The sequence below is a fragment of the Crassostrea angulata genome, chromosome 10 (genome assembly GCF_025612915.1).
Source record: "Crassostrea angulata isolate pt1a10 chromosome 10, ASM2561291v2, whole genome shotgun sequence".
NCBI classification, from domain to species: Eukaryota; Metazoa; Mollusca; class Bivalvia; order Ostreida; family Ostreidae; genus Magallana; species Magallana angulata.
Window position 1 is genome coordinate 53,765,700 of NC_069120.1, and position 19,934 is coordinate 53,785,633.

Here is a 19,934-nt window from a genome sequence, read left to right on the forward strand (position 1 = left end):
TTCAATGCCTTTTATAGCTCCATATTCTTTGTCATGTAGTCTAAAAGAAAATGTATCAATTTAAATCAACAACGATTGGAGTGATTCATTATCATATATTATTAGAAACATCATATGACGTATGTTTTAGAAAAATAATAGAAGTCCGTGAACTCGTGTGCAAAGTCGCATAAATCATTATGTACATCTAACAAAACAGTGCACAAGCTTATGTCAGATCTAGAACTATTTTCCTCTTATGTGAATGTGAAATATAATTATACATGTATATCTTTCATATTGATATGTAATCAAAACAATACTTCTGTTTATGCATATATTGGGCCTTTGCCAATTATTGTGATTGTGTTTGTTCCAATAAAATGTTTGTATTTGTATAAATATTCGCACTTTTTTGAGACTGAAATGATTCATTGGTTAAGTTGAGGTTCGATACCACCAAAATTTTGAGGCAATAATTTTTGTTTCTTCGGGTTTGTTAAATATTCAAACTAAGTATAATTATCAAAATTTTGCGATTGCAAAATTGTATCATGTACCGATAAAAAATTTATTGAAAAGAAAAAAAATTGCAATCGTACTTTGCAGTTTAACCACATGGGCATCTTATCCGCTCTGCTCTCGAGGACATGTGTATTATTCATATATATTTCATAAAGAGTAGAGCGGATAAGATGCTTCTATGGTTTTTAAAACCAAATATCGGCATCCTATTTCCCCATCTTCTTTAGAAAACGCAAGACGCTGAGACCATCTCAGTGGTTTAGCACCCTTGAATGAGTCAACACAGAGACCACAGGCACCTGAATTTTTATCAATCAGTCGCTTAATAAGTCATATATCGAAAAATTCTTCCCCTACTATATATAAATACAGTAGGGGTAGAATTTTTCGATATATGACTTATTAAGCGACTGATTGATAAAAATTCAGGTGCCTGTGCAGAGACTGACATTTTGAAGACTTTAAATGATTGAAAAGTTGAAAAAAAATTAATTATGCCATTAAATCAGAAATGAATATACACTCTCGCAACTTCTAGGGTCTTTCCTGCATAGTTCTGAAGAAAAAAACCCATCCGTTTTTCGCTTGTAAATAATATATATACCCAGGATAAGTATCAATTGCTAAATCAAATCAATGATTTAAAAACCACACAGAGACTCTAGTCGACCTCAACCTTCATTCATTTACTCTTGGCTTCATTGATGTAAAAAACATTCACTCAACACCTGCAGCAACGGCCATCTATGGAGCGATGTAACCCAAATAATTTAAAGTACGTACATGTACATATATATGAGTGGGCGATACTGCATGAAATGGCTTTTATGAATGCATGTAAACAAACGCACGCCTGTGATTAGGTCTTATTTAAAACACTTTAATACAGTACAAAACACTTGACCTTTGATAGATGCAGTTTACAGATTCACCACAAACTTTACAACAATTTGCATTTTATATGTCATTTATTTAAACAATAAAGTGCCTTCATTTTAGTACACATAGGATCAGACGACTACGTGCATTGCCTTAAAAGTGAATAGGAATATAAAGATTACCCGTATGAAACACCGAAGAAACCATTTTATTTTTAAGTAAACTCCAATGTAATTAATAAATGACAATTCACTAGCTACATTATTTTTAATAGGTATTAAAATGATGGGAGAACAAGAATTTTTACTCTTTAAAAATTGTTAGCAAAAACATTTCGTCAGAGCACAGGGGCATCTATTCTCTTTTGAGAAGTGGACAGGCTATGCCTGTACACTTCTCAAAAGAGAATAAGGGGCATCGTATCCGCTCTACACTCTATGACATATATAAATAATGCACGTTTATTATAACACAGTTTGGTAGTTAGACGGCGTCTTTCTCACTATAATTAGTTCCATTTGTTTAATTTAATACTGAGTTAATACTGAGTGACAGTCAAAAAGAGGTGTAAATCATATTCAATAAAAAGGATATTAATATCATAGCTTATCGATAAAAAACACCTGAAATATACCAGAGATGCCGCGAACCCCAACGAAACAACAAGAACATTTGAAATCTCATGGGTTCGTGCTCTCAAAGTTGCCAAAGTTTTGATCAGTCTCGATATAATCTAAAGTTAATTTCTGAAGCTTAGTTATAAAAGGACACCAATTAATGAACTATATTGAAACTGCCTATTGCATTATCTGAAGTAAATGTGATATTCATTTTGTATAATCAAGGCATTTAAAAGAAGTGTTTAAAGATAAAAGGAATGCGTATATTCATAGCAGAATATTTTCAAACTTGCTAAAACTGGAACGTGTAGATTTTAGTTTTGTTAATTTTACGAATCAAAATCGATTTCCTTGAAATTGAGGCGAGAATAACGGATATGATAATTATTATTTAACTTAAAAGATTCACTTAGGTTGTGACAGTCCTTCTTATAAATTTGACAAAAACACGGGCACCTGACGATATATTCGTTTTTCTTATCATGAAAAATTAAACCTTTACTTAATAATACAAATTAGGTAGGAGATATATCTTTATTATGAGAAAAGTGTCTGTGCGTTAAACGCTTATTTAAGGATTGTGTCTAATAGTTAAAATTACAAAGTCTTACTATATAAAGTTTATCTATTTATCTTCGTATACAAATGACATATTTCTAAAACAGAGAAAGATCACAACATATGAATACAGTGAAAAAAATAACAAAGGGTAAATTAACAAAAATCAAAAAAAAAATACCATAAAAATGACAAAGTATGCTGCATTGCAAAAAATCACCACTTTGGTGACATAAATTCTGAGCCTCTCTCTGAGTGCATGAAGCACTGGCGTAGTGATCACGTGACAACCGCTGATCAGCTCTAGGTCTCTACGGTTTGAGGATATAAAATGTTTGTAAAAATTGAGCGTTCACATTCTAGTATCCATCTTCTCCTTGCCGGACTCTGCGTTGTGGAATCCGTTTCTCTGCTCCTTAGAAACTTCCATCTCAACTTCCGGAACTTTGACTATATCGTTCCGCGAGAGATGTTCCACTATTCCCGCGCCATAGGCGTCACCAAGGACGTTTACTGCTGTCCTAAATCGATCTCTGTAAATGGTGGGGAAAATGAATTATAATTTCGAAATTTTGATTAAAAGTGGAAAATCAAAGTAGGGACCACCACATTCATAAAACAGAAACAAGAACTGTTCAACACTTACAAGAACCAGTCAATGGACAGAATCAGCGTGATTTCATTGATTGGCAGACCGACCGCCGTCAGCACAATCGTCATGGTAACCAGTCCGGCTTGTGGGACGCCGGCGGCGCCAATGGCGGCAGCTGTTGCTGTGAGACTAAAGAAGGGTAAACACAACGTCAACTCACGAATCGTCTGTTTGTAACAAGAATCAGAGAGGAAAGTATGGAGATTATATAACGTACTAAAAACTTTACGTCGTGCTCACTTAGTGACGTCACCTACCTCACAATGATAACTTCTCCGACGTTGAGTGTCTGACCGATATATTGAGCAATAAAGATGGAGGCGACGGCCTCATACAGCGCTGTGCCGTCCATGTTAATGGTGGCTCCAATGGGGGTCACAAACATAGTCACACGGGGGTCCACGCCATTGTTCTCCTCCAGACAGCGCATGGTCAGCGGGAGAGTAGCAGAGCTGAAAACAGACATTTAATCCATGAATTGTTTTACATTTTATCCATTATATGTCATGGTCACATGAATAATCAGAATTAGTATCTCAATTTTAAGCATCACAAAACTAGGGGTTAATTAATGAATAAAAAAGATTTATAATAGAAAACATCTGCACTTTTTATCAGGGACGTATATACTAACATGTTAGTATACTAGTATACGTTCCTGTTTTTATTGACTTCCCTAGTAATACACGCGGGGATGACCTTCTTCCTCGAAATGGAGGCGCGGTTTACCTCCTTTTCAAAGAAAGAGGCGGAGCTTAACTAAATAAGCTTCTGTTCTTTTATTGACTTAGATGCAGGAATAACATACTTCCCCAAAATAGAGGCGGTGTTAATCTACTACCCTAAGATAGAGGCGGGGCTTATATCTACTTTTACTAGATAGAGGCGGGGCTTATATTTACATGTACTTTCACTAGATAGAGGCGGGTTTAGCCTAGCATCTCCCAGAGATAGGACGGGGCTTACCTGGACGCCGTTCCCCAGGCTGTCAGTATGGCCTTGATCATGCCCACCATGAATCTGAAGGGGTTCTTCCTGGTGAAGATGACGTAGATTAGCGGGAGGACGATGAAGGCGTGGATGAAGAGGCCGGCCAGCACCGTTACCATGTAGTAGGCCAGCTGTTCAAACATGGCGTCCAAATCCTCCATCTCCACCAGTTTAGCGGAGATCAGGAACACGATCCCAACCAGCGAGTACCTACAACAAGACAGGGTGTTATAGTGTGGTGAACGCACAGCGAGTACCTACAGACATAGAGGGTTAATAGAACCATTTTAACAAGGCCTTGGACTTTCAGTAGGACGTAAAACTATGTATTTTTTGCGTCAAAACAAGTTAAAAATGACGCTGTCTTCAGATGACGCTATGTTCAGGTGAAATATACACCGAGTCACCGATTGAGTAGTCTTAGCTCAAAAGTCAGACAAATCGTGTTAATTTCAAAGAGCAATGGCTGAGTAGCCTACAATGAAATAGACAGGCCTACGTCACATTGAAGTTTGACACCAACTACCCAAAGTCCAAGCTCTTAATAAAATGGTTCTAAGTTCTACACACACAGCATGGATGTGAGCAAAGTGATGGTATCAGTAAATGTATGTCAAAGGAACTGTAACCTCCCTGTAAACATTGTAATGTAAATGATTTTGGAATATATATAGAAAGTATTTCCTTCGGCAAAATTCATAATGTCAATAATGAATAATTACACTAATCAAATTCCGTAAAACACAGGGTTCATTTGAATTTCGTTTCGCGTTATTTGAATCATATTCTATTTCTGACCGTTTATCTGACCACGTTTCATCATTGAATACTGATGATGAATAAGCTGATATATAACTCCTACTCGAGACACTGTACGAAACTATGACAGGTAAGTCATCATCCTATAAGGCTGAAATTAGAGGCTACATAAAAGCACACAGGTATCAGACTAGGTAAGGACTCGAAAGAAATTTTTAAGGAACTGTGTGATGTGTTCAAGAGTATGTCATTTAGACAAGATTATAGGTGGGTCAGCAAATTCAAAAATGGCCAAACACACCTTAAGGATGAGCAAAGTCCTGGAGCACCTCGTGTGACTTCAAAGGATGCAATACCGGTATTATAACTCATATAAATACAGTTACTAATGATGGTCGATTAACCATGAAAAAATGACAAAAACAAACCGTGAACTCTAGTGTTATATGTCGTACTGCCCATGAAACAGGAAGTACCGAACGACAAGTATCCTCGGGGACAGACTGTCCACCAGCAGAGATACGTGTTCGGTGGTTAAATGAAAAAATGACAATAACAAACCGTGAACATTAAACAAATAACAAATTTAGTACACATTTCATCGGGGACCGTAGTTACAATATTAAAGAAACACTTGGCCACCGAAAGGTTAGTGCAAGATGGATATCTCATCTACTAACAGAAAAACAAAAACCATTACAGGTTGAAATGACTGTAAAAAAAAAACTACTTAAAATCTAAAACAACTGCAATGGTCGACGTTTATCGGAAATTGTTACAGGTGATGAAACATGGATACATTATTTTGAACCTGAGAGGAAAGTTGATAACAAGATGTATGGCAAAACGCCACGTTATTAATAGCAAAATGATGCCAAAGTCCAAATAAGGTATTATACGCAATTTTGTTTAATAGTGAAGGTCCTGTAGTTTAAGTTCCTATTCCAAAAGGCCGATCAGTCAGCGGACATGTATACAAAAATTATGTGCTGAAGAAAGTTAAGAAACATTACAAAAGGAAGAGACCAAAGTCTGGAATTCGTCTTCTTCATGACAACGCTCCATGCAGCACATAAATCCCAGATTGTGAGATCACTCTGGAGAGAGAAAAGGCTCGTGTTTTGCCATATTCTCCCTATTCACCCTAAGCTTGGATAATCGGTTGAAATTATGTGTCTGTTAAAAGATAATACCTTGAAGGTAACCATTAAGAAAAAAAAATGATTGTGTTATTTTTGTAACAAGGATGACAGTATGCATTGAACGCCCGTCGTTTTTATCTCTGTTAAAGTATTTGCACATAATAATGCAGTGAATAATCGCACAGTTGCTGTAAAAGTGTCACACACTACATGTAACTACATGTAATTGACTAATTGTTTTGTGACGATTGTGGGTATGACAGTGGATTATTTAAACTTTGCAATGATTGAAACAATTATATTTCTTTCGTAGCAACAATTAAGGATGAACGAAGGAGAAAATAATCAGTGGTAGTAAATACACGTACATATCGTTATCTGCAACACAGTATTTATGAGTTTAAATAGCAACATTGCTCCTAAAGAGGTTATAGAAACCATCATTGAAGGTTCAATCAGAAACTGATTGCAATGGGTACTAGTTCTGGTATACTATAACAAACACTCGGCCACTGAATAGCTAGGCAGTAAGAGCATTTACAATTCATCATGTCAGCGTCGTAAACCCTTAGTAAAGATTTCCTCTGTCAAACGAGTATTCTCAAGGCAATAAATATTTAACACTTCACAATATTTACATTTGTTCAAACAGTTTAAGTTGTTTAGTTTGAGGAAGGTTTCTGTGACAAGCTAGAGAAATACTGATTTAAAGTCCTTTCAATGCGGCTTCTGTTTACATCAAAGCATAGCAATGCCAAGTAAACTAGACCAATAAACCTGTGTACATTTCCACCTCGACTGTCCGTCATGTACATAAACAAATCAATCCTTTTTCTAACTAAGTCCGTTTCAAGATTTTGCAAATATAGCAGAACAAATTCAGAATTCTCTACAAAATTAAGTATTCCATCGATTTAAAGGGGCATGGTCACGATTTAGCTCAAAAATTATTTTTCTGTTTTTAATGTTTACAAATGCTTTAGAAGGTCAAACAAAATTTTTGAGTGTCAGGCATCTTGTTGTAAACGATTAAAACACATTTTTGCGATTGAAAGTTTTTGCGGTGCAGATGAAACCACAAAACTTTCCAAAACATAACTTCAACAGTGAAATCCAGTATTACAGATAATTTCGTTTTAGACATACGTACCAAATGACGAGAGTGACGAGCTTCATGGTGGCGACATGAAGGCACTCAAAGAACTTGACGAGGGGGGCGCCATCCTTCCCCATCTTGGACAGGACGCCCCCTAGGAACAGCGAGAAGACCACGATACCCAGGATGTTCATACCTGACGCCTTGGTGACGCTCATCGTGTCCACCTCAAACATTGTGACGCCTGTAACACAATTTTAAAATCTATTGACGCGTGTTGAAAATACTTTTACAAGTTATACACTCTCAACTAAATAATCACGCATTTAAAGAAAAACGACGATACACCCAGTTGATGCTTTTTCAAAATACAATGACTATAAATTGTGTTAACTTTAAGGACAACTGCCATAACCGAATTCCTATGTCAAGCGTTGGGCTTATGGTTTGATGATTTAGTTTGCCATGAACGAGAATTGAACTGGATTTATCAGTCCTACACAAACGGGAATTTTCAGTCAAAACCAATTGATGTTTAGATGACGTCTCCATGAAAATACATTTTTTAAAAAGGTTTGTCAATGCAATGAAATTAGAACCGCAAGAAAAGTCGTCTTCATCTCAGCCAGACCTTTAATCGACGTAAATGACGTCACAACCAAATACAAACTATAAACTTTACAACGCCGTAAAGGTGTGTCGTGCCCGCTGGGAATTGGCTTACACTACAACAAGGGAATATAGTTGTACGTATGAATGGTTTTACAATAATAAGATTTTGTACCTAGAATCTTTAGACTTACCTGTATCGGTGGAGTTATCTCCCGTGCTATTGCTAGTAAGGTTCATGGCCAAAGTAGAGACTGAAGAAAGAAACACATGGAACTTAATAGCGAGCGCAGCTCGCCGGCGCGCAGCGCCGGCGCGAAGCGAGCTCTACCGGCAAGGCGTGTGTGAATAGAAAATTCGGACTAGTTGCACATTCATTCAACGGATTTTTTTGGCGTCAGTAAATCGGACCAGTAATGCATCGTTTTAATCGTCCCAGTAGTTCCCTGTAATCATGGCAATTTTTATCACTTCACACTCTCACGAGAATCAGCAAGACAAATTTAGACAGTAAAAACAATAACGATGTAAGCGACATACAGTCAATGTTACCTCTAAAGTTCACCTCGGTACACTTTCAATCAAAAATAATCGTGTGACGTCACAAACGTTTACACATTGATCCGATATATTTTTTCGGAGTCAGTAAATTTTGACCCACAATTCATAGTACCAATGGTTTCCAACCTCACGTTCAAACATCACGTTCTCCCGAGAATCAAAATAAAACCTTTGAAAAGCTTATAAGATGTGTAATTTTAAGAACATCATGCTTTTTAAGTAAATAAAACAGTATACTTCGCATACTTTTATTTCTCAGGGGAGTTTTAAAGAGTAAGACGACACTTAACCAACGTCAGCTTTGACGTCACAATAAGCACTGATAAGGGGAAATTACTCTAATTGAAGTTATTGTAAATCTGCTGAAATGACCAAAATCCTCTTAAAATCTTGCAAAGGCTAAGATAAAGAACAGCTGACGAATAAGGGCATTTCTTCAGATACAGGAAACAGTTGTAAATTGCACTAATTTGGATGAATGCTCACAAATATTTTATTCAGTATAATTACGGTAATTTCCTGAAACGTAACGTTATACGTAGCAGCGCCTTTTTTTAAAGGGGGTGGGTGAGTGGATGGCAGCCTCATCCAAAAAATCTTTGCAAGCAAAAAGAAAAATAAATCATGAAAATTCTAATCCTTCAGCTCTTTAGCAGTTCAATGGTTTCTTTATTTTCACTTCCATTTATTACATGCGGGGGGGGGGGGGGGGGGGGGGGGGACAACACCATGTTCTTTTAACATGATAAGCAAATATTTTTAAGCGTAAATTAAAAATAAAATTAAACATTAATTATTTTTTTTAAGTGGAGGGGCAAATCCATGGTAAGTCGATTTTCTATGTATAAATTGACAAAAATGAAAAAAAATTTAGCATGGGGGGAGCTCTATGATGAGTCAAGTTTTATATGTAAGTTTAAGAAAAAATGTCTACTGCAAAAAAAAAGGGGGAAATCAATCAATCAATCAATCAATCATAATCACAATCACTTTAAAAGAGGAGATGCAGTGCAATGAATATTTATATATTAAAATCTTTATTATCTAACAACATTGTATCTGAGATTAAACTATTGTTCTACATATAAATAAATAAATTATAACAAATCTTATAAACTATGAATAATGAAAATTTACTGAAAAATTGGTATGTTTTATTTTTTGGCATTCAAATTTCACGTTGTTAATTTTATTTTATTAATTTATTATAATTCATTGTTTGATCACATGCTGTGCTCGCCCCAACGGTCGCACCGTAAAACATATTAGATAGAACTATGCGATAAAACAATTGACGATTTGTAGTTGATTGAAATAACGAGTGTTTGGAATGTGGGCAGGGTGAAGGCCTGGGGTATTTGATGGGGTCATGAGACAAAAGTGCGCTGGCGTCTGCGACGTTGACAGATGAAAAATCAAAATGTAAAGGAATGCCTTAGATGATAATTCATGAAAGGAGGAAGGGAGTATGTAAGACAGTGGGGGTGGGGTATAAGACAGTGGGGGTGGGGTATAAGTAAGACAGTGGGGATGGGGTATAAGACAGTGGGGGTGGGGTATAAGACAGTGGGGGTGGGGTATAAGACAGTGGGGGTGGGGTATAAGACAGTGGGGGTGGGGTATAAGACAGTGGGGGTGGGGTATAAGTAAGACAGTGGGGATGGGGTATAAGACAGTGGGGGTGGGGTATAAGACAGTGGGGGTGGGGTATAAGACAGTGGGGGTGGGGTATAAGTAAGACAGTGGGGATGGGGTATAAGTTTAGGGTCTTACCAGCCTCAGTGATATTGGATGGGGTGGGACTCTTGAGTGTAACATTCTTTTTGCCGACTGACGTCACTTGCTGAAGAGGAAAAAATGGCCGTCAGATTCACATTTGACTTTGATATCTTGTCAGCTAACAACACTTTTTTTGATCGATTTATAATTGCTTTTTCATTTTTAATCAGTTGAATTCCGAAAACCAGATGTTATTTTTGAATCAATGACACAGATGTATCCGTTTGTTGTCAATCACAGTACGAAGACCCAGAAAGGTGTGACAGCGGGAATACACTCACCTTATTGAAAGCGCTCTCTATCAGATTGTCAGGGAAACAATTTCTACAAATGAAGAAAAAAAATTCATACAATTGTATTTCAACAACTTTGCTGAGTATTTGAAACGGATACAGTATTATGATATAACCAGATAAGCAATCCTGTTTAAATAAGTAATCGGGAACGATTTTGATTATTCCTTTGATATAGCAATAACAATATTTTTCAAACTTAGTTTAAAAGCTTTTTAAAGTTTCACAAAGTATTTTGAAAAAACTAAACAAGATATTCACAACGAACACCCACCACAACCGATCGACCATACCTAATCAGGTCGAACAGAGCGTCCAGCGGCTCCGCCTCCTTGGGGCTCCCCGCCTTGGTGATGTTTTTGGAGCCTTTGTGCCCCGGCTGTATGGTCACCACCAATACAATTCCCAGTATCACAGCCGAGAACGTGGTCGTCATGTAATACACCACAGTGCGCAGGCCCATTCGACCGGAAGCGTTTGTGTCGAGACTTCCCATGGCGGTGATGAGGCTGGACACAATTAGAGGCAGAATCAACATCTTGAGCATGTTCATCAGCAGATCTCCGGGAAAGCGGAGGTAGAAGATTTTTCTAGTTTCGTACGGTGTCCAGACGCCTCGCAGCCCGAACCCGAGGCCAAGGCCAACGATGACAGCGATGATCATGAGGATGATGAGGAGGTTGGCCTTGAGGCCCTTTACAATCTTGTTACCCATGCTGGGGGAGTTGTCAGGCTTCGTCGTCATCATCAATACGTGATCTAAAATAATGAGGTTGACAAGTTAGCAAGACGGGGTAACAGCCGTTGCCATAGATGACATCAAATGTGGCGGCAACAGACCAAAACCAAAGCAATACAGAAACAAGATAATACTAGAAGTTGAAATGTGGTAATTTTAAAACAGGATTTGATTATCATGCACAATGTGACTAACGAGAAGAAAATCCGGGTTTCAAAATACTACAACATTTATCACATTATTGTCACATAATTATGAAACCGCTGGCATTGACGCCATGCTGTTGATTGTACACGTGTCAGATTTCAAATTCACTGGAATATGCTAATTCACAAAAGCAGGGGTCAAGACCATGCACAACGTCGCTCCTAAACTGGCTGTGGAAGAAGGCTTCCACGGAGCAGAGTCCGTCTGTCTGTCTTTCGTCATAGAAGACGATAGTCGTCCAAGCACTTTTTACCTAAATCCTTCAAGTATATTGCACAGTCAAACCTTGTATACTGCCTGTGGGTAAATATTGTTTAAAAGAGTCAACTTTCGTTCAAATGTATCGAACATTCAACTCTTTTTAGTTTATTACTCCAGCTAGTTCACAGTCCGTAATCAATGGACTGGAAAGAGAGTGTTTACATGTCCACTAATGTGTGAAACATGAAAAGGCATTGGGCTAACACAGCATGGATGCCACTTATATACTATCACATGGTGTACAAAGAACTTTTCTTAATCTTTCTGCAACAAATAAACGCCTTTCAACCATTGCAAATCCACTCGGAACCCCTCCGGTGACATGTTCATAAATCACTAACGAAAGTCGAAGAAAGCCGATTGTTTGCAAATCATTGCTCAATACATGTGTACGTCAGAAGTGGACGGATTTTAGGGGGATTTTTTTTTTAGCAAAAGACATTTGCTAACAGGATATGTTTGCGTTTGTCAAATCTAGGACAAGATAACCTTCTTTTTTCAGGTCTTGACTAATTTATTTGCCTAGAATTGAATGATTGCGCAAATCTGCACCGAGAAACCGTTTGTTTTGATGGAAAATGTCTTATCTAGAAATTCAAAACAATGAAAAAAAACTGAGGATTTCTTTCCGTCATTTGAAAATATGAAAATAAACTTTACGTATATCATGTTTACCTTTTCAAGACACGCAACAATAAAAAAACAAAAACATCTGGTGTCATTACTAGGAAATATTTTCTTTGGACTACAGTATAAACAAAAACCATCTTTTTATGTAAATTAAAAAAGGGAAAAGCAAGACGTCATTTTGATTTCTGCGTTGATATGATCAACAAACGTAAAACAGTCGGATGTTACGGCATAGATACAGCAATAAAAGTACACCTCGTAGAAAGGAAACTTAATATATAATAATTAACATATTCCGAAGTTATATTCCCTCCTTGAAAATAAAAATTAAAAAAAAGAAATACATACAAAATATACCCCTCGATCGATCAGTTTGAATTTAACGGTGTCAGTAAAAATGAATCAGCACAAAAAAAGACCTTCAGTACTTTTAGAACTACTGAGTCGCCAACAATAAATTTTAAGAAAATCGTTGATTCAAATGTTAAAAAAAAATTTAATCTTAATCTGCTAGATGAATAACAACATACAAAATATATATTCTTAACCAAGTTATGCCTACCACTCAAAGTTGTCCCTCGGCAGATATCCGACAGTGGCGTGGGTCCAAATGTTTACACCTGTGCACGTTTTACAGGTAAGAGCCAGTGTGCTACACAGAGGGGAGAAAGCGGGGCTATGAACGCATGCCCCTGAATATTAACTTCCTAGTTGACCCGTCTTGTTTATAAGTAACAGGATACCCACAAATAAGGTGCAGCCATCTTCTAAACTGCGTTGCTCTTCGTATCTATTTTTTTTCTTTAAAAATAATATCAATCCGTATAAACAAGCATTTCTTCCTACGTGCCGAGTGGACCATCTGTGAACTTACTCTATGGAGCGTAACCGAAAAAATTGAAATATGTATATATGTAAAATATACATGGGCGCTATATGCCTACAGAAACACAACCTTCATCCGGTAACTATGACTGATCTCATTTCCTTCCACAAAAAGAGGGCTGCAGTTGATACAACAATTACCATTGCTTGTGTGCCCCATTCATCAAATTTGCTTGTCCCCTATGGAAAACTTGAGTAATTTACATTGCCAGTTGAAATGACCCTGTCACTCCACGGTAAATTCTGCTAATTTTTATTTCTATCAAAATCAGTAACTGACCACGCGCTAGCTGGGAACAACATAACAAATCAACAAGACTGAGCATATTTATTTGCGAAAGTAAGTTCAACAAATTGTAATCGAACTGAATTTCTACAAGGAAGTAGGAAAGGGACTATAATACGCATTAATTTAACTTGGTAAATAAATGATTAATAATATCAATATAACGATAAAATGTAATAACACCATATTGCATAATAGAATCTTTTGCCCCATTTGACGTCACTAGCTGGTCTTTCAAGTAAACTAGATCAGAATGAAATAGAAACATTAAGCTACAATCCCTACGTCGCATGAGGAAAAACATAAACTGAAAACAAGAAATGCATCTTTTTTTTTATCACAAAAAATAAGGTAGTACCTATCCTTTGTGTGAATTGTGATCAAGTTCTACAATTCTTCCTCCCTGTTGTGATAATGACAGTGGGCTCAAATTACCAGTACTACGTCGGTCTGAGATACAACTTGACATAGCACCGCTACTGTGCAAATCATGTGATGTATTTCAAACAAGCAAAGATTTGTTAACTTGATACCCGCAAATCGACCAAAAAGTTATTGTAAATGACGTCACTTGGAAACTTTTGACGATTCAAAATAATTAATGATGTACATGCAAATTATGTATTAAATATAAAGTCGGAGTGTTATGATCATAGTGCCAACCACTATAACTATAAACATACACCCTGAGAAACTGCGACAATTGACCTTAAAGTCCTGTATAAACAGTTAAAGGGCTAATATTTACACCCGGAGGTTCCTTTATTGTTGAAGAATAACATCGTAGTTTTTTAAAAGGTCAAGATGTCCAGCTTGACCTAATTATGTTTGTATTAATTTGGCCGACTTTCTCTAATGTAAATGTGGTATAAGGAAAATAGATTGTTACACAGTTGACTGAAGTATGAACTCGGTGAAGAAAACCGGAGGGTTTGGCTAAACTACGTACCACCCATGTTCACGGCTCACTGATCATTGTCATCGTTAGATCAGTTCATTAAAAAATCAGACAAGACACCACTTTGCTCACCAGAGCAAGAGTTCCCAGGTTCATGCGGTTATTCCATCTTTTTCCTCTGATTTGAACATATTTTATTGTATACATATATATAAAATACATATACAAATGGTTTGGACACAAGTTCTGACAACTTACTAGGTCTTTACCATTTAATAGAAAAATTATACAGAACTTACAACTGTTATTGCATGATATAGAATTATTATTACGATAAATGAAAATAAATGATATATACGAAAATAAGAAACATGCACATAAACTATATTAAACAAATCTACCAGTTTCGTTGATGTACAATTTAACTAATGAGAATAACTGTTTGTTAATATCAATGAATAATGACTCATCGCCCCATAATAAAAGATGAGTATTAATTATATGAAAATGATCTAGTTGTAGCAGATTAAGAAAAAAATTACTTCTAGCGATTGTATAATTTTTGCATTTGAAGAAAAAATGGTAAGCATCTTCGGGTGATCCACAGCGACAATTACCGCTTTCTATAATATTTATTTTGTGTAAATCATAATTGAGTATGCAATTGTGTCTTAGCTTAGTATGTATTATGTTTAGCTTGAAATTGGTTTAAAGGGACTTGGACACAATTAGGAATCAAAAATTTTATTTTTATTTTTTATGTATAAAATTGTTTTCTGGTGCATTTTAAATGATGGACCAAAATATTGAATGTAAAAGTCAAGTTACAAGTGAGATAAAGAGAATTGATTGTTTTGTAAACAAAGTCTTACAGTTCTTTACACAAAATATAATGTAGAGAATTACCATTTCTTAGACAAAATGGCATGTAAAAACAATTTAAACTAATTCAATATCTTCCACAAAAAAATACTTTTGATTGAAACTTGCATCAATGCAACACATATGTAAAAATAACAATATTCTAGGTTTGTTAACAAAACAAAGAATTATGAACTCTGTATCTTGCTCATAACTTAATATTTGACTTTCAAATTTTGACATAGCATTGTAAACTTCTATATTTATCTGTATAAACATTCAAAATGGAAAAATAAAATATGAAAATTTTAAGTCAAATCGTGTCCAAGTCCCTTTAAAGCGTGGTACATATGTAGTTATAATTGAGAAGATGAAGTTTATACCTCTTACCGCGAAAAAAAACAGTGGCGGATTCAAGCCCCCCCCCCCCGGAGCAAAAATTGGTCAAAATAAAGTTAAATTCTTCTCTATCTGGCAAAAAAAATGTACAAATTGCGAGTCCTTATTACCAACTCTTTAAAAACTCGTGGGATTTCTCTACATTAAACTAATTTCAACGAAGAAAACCCGTACAATTGTGTAACGTACATAGTTCATTTGAGTTACGCTCTCCTTGGCTTTAAATGTGACCAGTCACCCACCTTTAAGTAATTGGTTATACATGTTTGTATTTAACGACTCCTCCATGTTTATTATAATACAAGCGGGCATTGTTATCTTTTTTTTAAACCTGGGATTACTGCAGGTTTTAAATTTCCAAACCTTTAAAACTGTAAACAATTAATTTTAAGTATACTCACGAAATATCACTTAGTCTAATTCTGAAGACTTCATTTTTACCCTACAAAATCTCTAAAATCCATGAACTTCCGAGAACTGCACCCCCTGGACCCCCATAAAATAAAAGAAAATGTTTCTTTACATTTCTGCAAAGCAGATGTTTTTGATGGGATTACTGCAGGTTTTAAATCTCCAAACTTCAAAAAAATGTAAACATTGTTTTTTACTTATATTTTTTTTTACGTATATTCACGGAAAGAAATATCACAAAAGTATAAATTTGAAGACTTCATTTAACCCTACAAAATCTCTATAATTCATGAGCTTCCGGGGGCTTTGTCCCCTGGCCCCCACCAGGGAAATCACCTGGACCTACTGTGGACCCCAAGGCGGCCCCCAAACCCCCTCACTAAAATTGGCGCCCCCTCTAACTTCATATCCTGGAACTGCCTCTGCAAACACCGGACAGTCCCCTCAGTCCTCGGCTCAGGTGAGCTATAACAACAGTTGATATTTGATGGTGTGGATCGTTGCGGAATATGATCTTTTATAATCGGTGTTAAGATTTTTACTATTGATACCATAGACTTTCATTTTTTTACGTTAATGTGTTTTAAATCGACAAATATGTAAGGAGTTACAGACATTTAACAATACGACCCGTTTTTGGGAGTTGATTTTAATCAACTCTCCTATGCAGTCACTCTGGCAAACCGAAAGTGAAACAGTGTTTGGACCTAAGCACAAATCATCACCGCTGACAAGTCTTAATTCTCGAATATAATACAAAAATTCGATGTAATGTATGCTGAAGCATTGTTTTTCAAGGAAACTTATCTATAAACACTTTGAAAATAGTAAAATTTTATATAATACGAACAGTTTAGATATTTATGTAGTCTCATGTATTTCTACGCCAGAGTTTAAACCAAAATCAACCAAAAAAACAGAGAGGCTCTCTTGCTTGTCGGAGATTGACGGAGACAGCTGAGCGTCTGGTTGAACGAGACTGGAGTTCAATATCAATAGTGCTTGGATCCATACAATTTTTAGAATTGTTTCGATTACTGATACATAGTTTAAAATCTATCTTTAAATATTACACATGATTCATATGGGGTTTCTCTAAATTCTTGTCTGAAAAGTCTAATTAAAATTCATATTATAAAAAAGTGCGTAATTTAGATACAGACTAGAAACTAATTGCCACGCAAGATAAGTTGATTTTAAAATAAATGATAATCGATAAAATCAACTCCCGTCAGTACTTCAGTACTTTGATTATAGTAGTTTTTCTTAATCGTAAAATTACTGATATTATAAATGATAAGATAACTATATACCTTTGTAATAGATTGATCAGTAAACTGCTGAAGCCCCGAGACTGCGCCGTTGTGTATGGGACCTATATATGCTTATCATCATCAACCATTGCTTATATATATGTATTGAAAGGAAAAACCATGTGCTGTTCACAAATGCCCCACCCCAAGACTATATACAAGTAGTTTGTGTTCACATAAATAAAAGTATCACGTCTTTTCCTAGAAACTTTATATAACAAGTTAAGTGGTAACAAGTTTTTAAAATCAATTATATGTAACATATGAAAAAAGCTGGGGTTTTTGTGCAAAAAGCAACAAAAAGTGGCTGATAACTGTTAACATTTAGAATGCAAACCTGTCAAAAATCTTTTAATTTTCAATTCTACTTAGCTTTGAAACTGTAGCAACGGTTTTCAAATTTTATGTATAATATAATCACATGTATTGCAAAGATATTGATAGGGATGTGAAATTAAAAAGTATCCCAATGGAGTTTACCTAGAATTAAAGAAAATATTATTTTTTAGTGGTTTCTATGATAATATTCGAAAAAATATGGTTCTTGCCATATATAAATTGATGTTCCCTTCATGCCGTCGCAATCAATCTGATGCTGTCATATTCTGTCCATCTAAATAACGGATGGTATAATATTATCGGTCATTTAGATGGACGGAATATGACGACTCAAACTGCCATCCCTAACGATTTTTATTTAAAAGATTTTTGCAATTTAGGTAACTATATAAAGAATGTTTTTGTCACCAGAAATTCCATGCATGTGTAACTTGCTTTTTTTCAAGTATCCTGTTTTTATGTATATTAAAATGTTTATGTATGTCTTGGATACGTCTATGAGCTGAAAAGCTGTTGACTAATTAACAATACAATGTCCACACAGTTTGGAGCGCAATATATTACCTCCTTGATTAATCAAACCCCTCTGTAGCAATGCAATTTGAAAAAAATTACGCACTTTGAAAGTTTTTTTTCAAAGTGCCTTATGTTTTGGACCAAGTTAACGCACAATGATTTTTTTTTCAAAGTGCGTTACGAAGGTAAACAACATTCTATATCATCGAGACACTTAACGCAATTAAGAATTATATATATAAATCAAAAATTCTGGATTTGGACTTATAATTTGTTGACAGTATGATGAATTAACACTAGTGGATCTAATTTGACGTCTTTGAGAACGGGAGTGGGGGTGACACAAGTCAATTACCGTCACCAGTACATCATTTTATTGATTACATGAAGAAGGTTCCTCTACCCTAATCTTTCATATCATATTTAGCAACTTGAAGAAAACGTATAAGACCGGAAAAAAGGAAACACGCTTTGTTGTAAATTAAGTACACTGATACTGATAAAAAAAACGAGCTGGCCAAACAATGATTTCTCCATATGGTAAACATATGTTAATGAATCTCTCAGTGTTTCATTTTAAACACTCTTTTCAAATCATAATCAAATAATCCACTTCGTTACAAAAAAAATTACACTGACACACATTTAATTATTTAAACACTGGTGTTCTAAAAAGTCACATTGTTATTGATAATAAAACTAACGTATCCTTTTTTCACATCACGTTTATTTAGAAGAACATGCAATTGAAGCAGGTTGAAATATGTTATACAATGATCTCCATTATCAATCTATATAAATCATTTTCGTTTCTGGCATAGCCCAATGTACCAGATAAGAATTAACTTTGTTGCATACACAAAAAGGAAAAGGCAGTTGCTATATAAGCGATGCAGTTTATGTCACAAAATTGTTTATGTGTAAACTGTCAAACTTCGTAAGCTTACATGGAAACAGAAAAATTCTAATCAAGAAAATGTTTATCAAGTTAGCTGGGAATGCAGTGTGTTCTATTTTAAATATATCTCATTAAACTAAACTAGGTTAAAACAATCATTAATTGTATATAAAGTATCAATTATTTCCACCAAACCCTAAACATTTTTTTCAAAGTGTGTTATATCGACGATATCAACGCACTTTGAAAAAAAAATGATTTTTTTTCAAAGTGCGTATTTTTTCAAAATGCGTTGTAACACCCCCTTCCATCGCAACTTAATTTATCCTTCAAAAGAGAGAGAGAGAGAGAGAGAGAGAGAGAGAGAGAGAGAGAGAGAGAGAGAGAGAGAGAGAGAGAGTTGTGCGTGTGACTGAGTCTGACCAGGTTTTGGCGGGTCTCCTGTCCCCATCAGCGGTGTCCGGGAATGAATCACATTCTCCATGGCCGTGGGCGTTTCCAGCATCTTTACTCTCTAGTGTAGTAAATAGTACACCTACAATGTAAAAATAAAATTTCTTGTTGATTCTTTCTGTTTTGAACCGAATAGCTGTAGCTTTGTCAGTTTGAACAAGATACCGGAAAAGTCGAGCTCAGGAAGGAAATACAAATCTACAGTTATGAAATAATTACTATAGTAATTAACAAGATGTATACGCTGTGAATCTTTTTATTGATCCCCCACACCTTTAGGTAAAGATTATGAAACAAATACAAACTGGTAATTTGCAGGCAAGAAGCATCGTTTTTAAAAGTGGGGGCTAGATTCATCCTAAAAAATCTTGACAAACCAAAAAAATTTTTAAAGTA

General features: G+C 35.6%; 1 protein-coding gene across 4 annotated transcripts; it reads right to left on the reverse strand.

The window, feature by feature from the left end:
- Positions 1 to 2,608: 2,608 nt before the first annotated feature.
- Positions 2,609 to 19,605, reverse strand: LOC128167453 (excitatory amino acid transporter 1-like). Of its 4 annotated transcripts, none has more exons than XM_052833182.1 (10): positions 19,509 to 19,605; positions 10,736 to 11,201; positions 10,431 to 10,473; positions 10,144 to 10,213; positions 8,004 to 8,063; positions 7,255 to 7,444; positions 4,180 to 4,413; positions 3,471 to 3,665; positions 3,208 to 3,342; positions 2,609 to 3,094 (listed from the first exon to the last, which is right to left on the reverse strand). In XM_052833182.1, exons 1-10 carry the CDS (start codon positions 19,588 to 19,590, stop codon positions 2,914 to 2,916), a joined length of 1,656 nt encoding a protein of 551 aa, XP_052689142.1. In that variant the 5' UTR covers positions 19,591 to 19,605; the 3' UTR covers positions 2,609 to 2,913. The 4 variants fall into 4 exon arrangements, with proteins under 4 accessions (XP_052689142.1, XP_052689145.1, XP_052689143.1 ...); XM_052833185.1 differs by lacking the exon at positions 19,509 to 19,605 and adding an exon at positions 17,333 to 17,353; XM_052833183.1 differs by lacking the exon at positions 19,509 to 19,605 and adding an exon at positions 12,842 to 13,132.
- Positions 19,606 to 19,934: the final 329 nt, after the last annotated feature.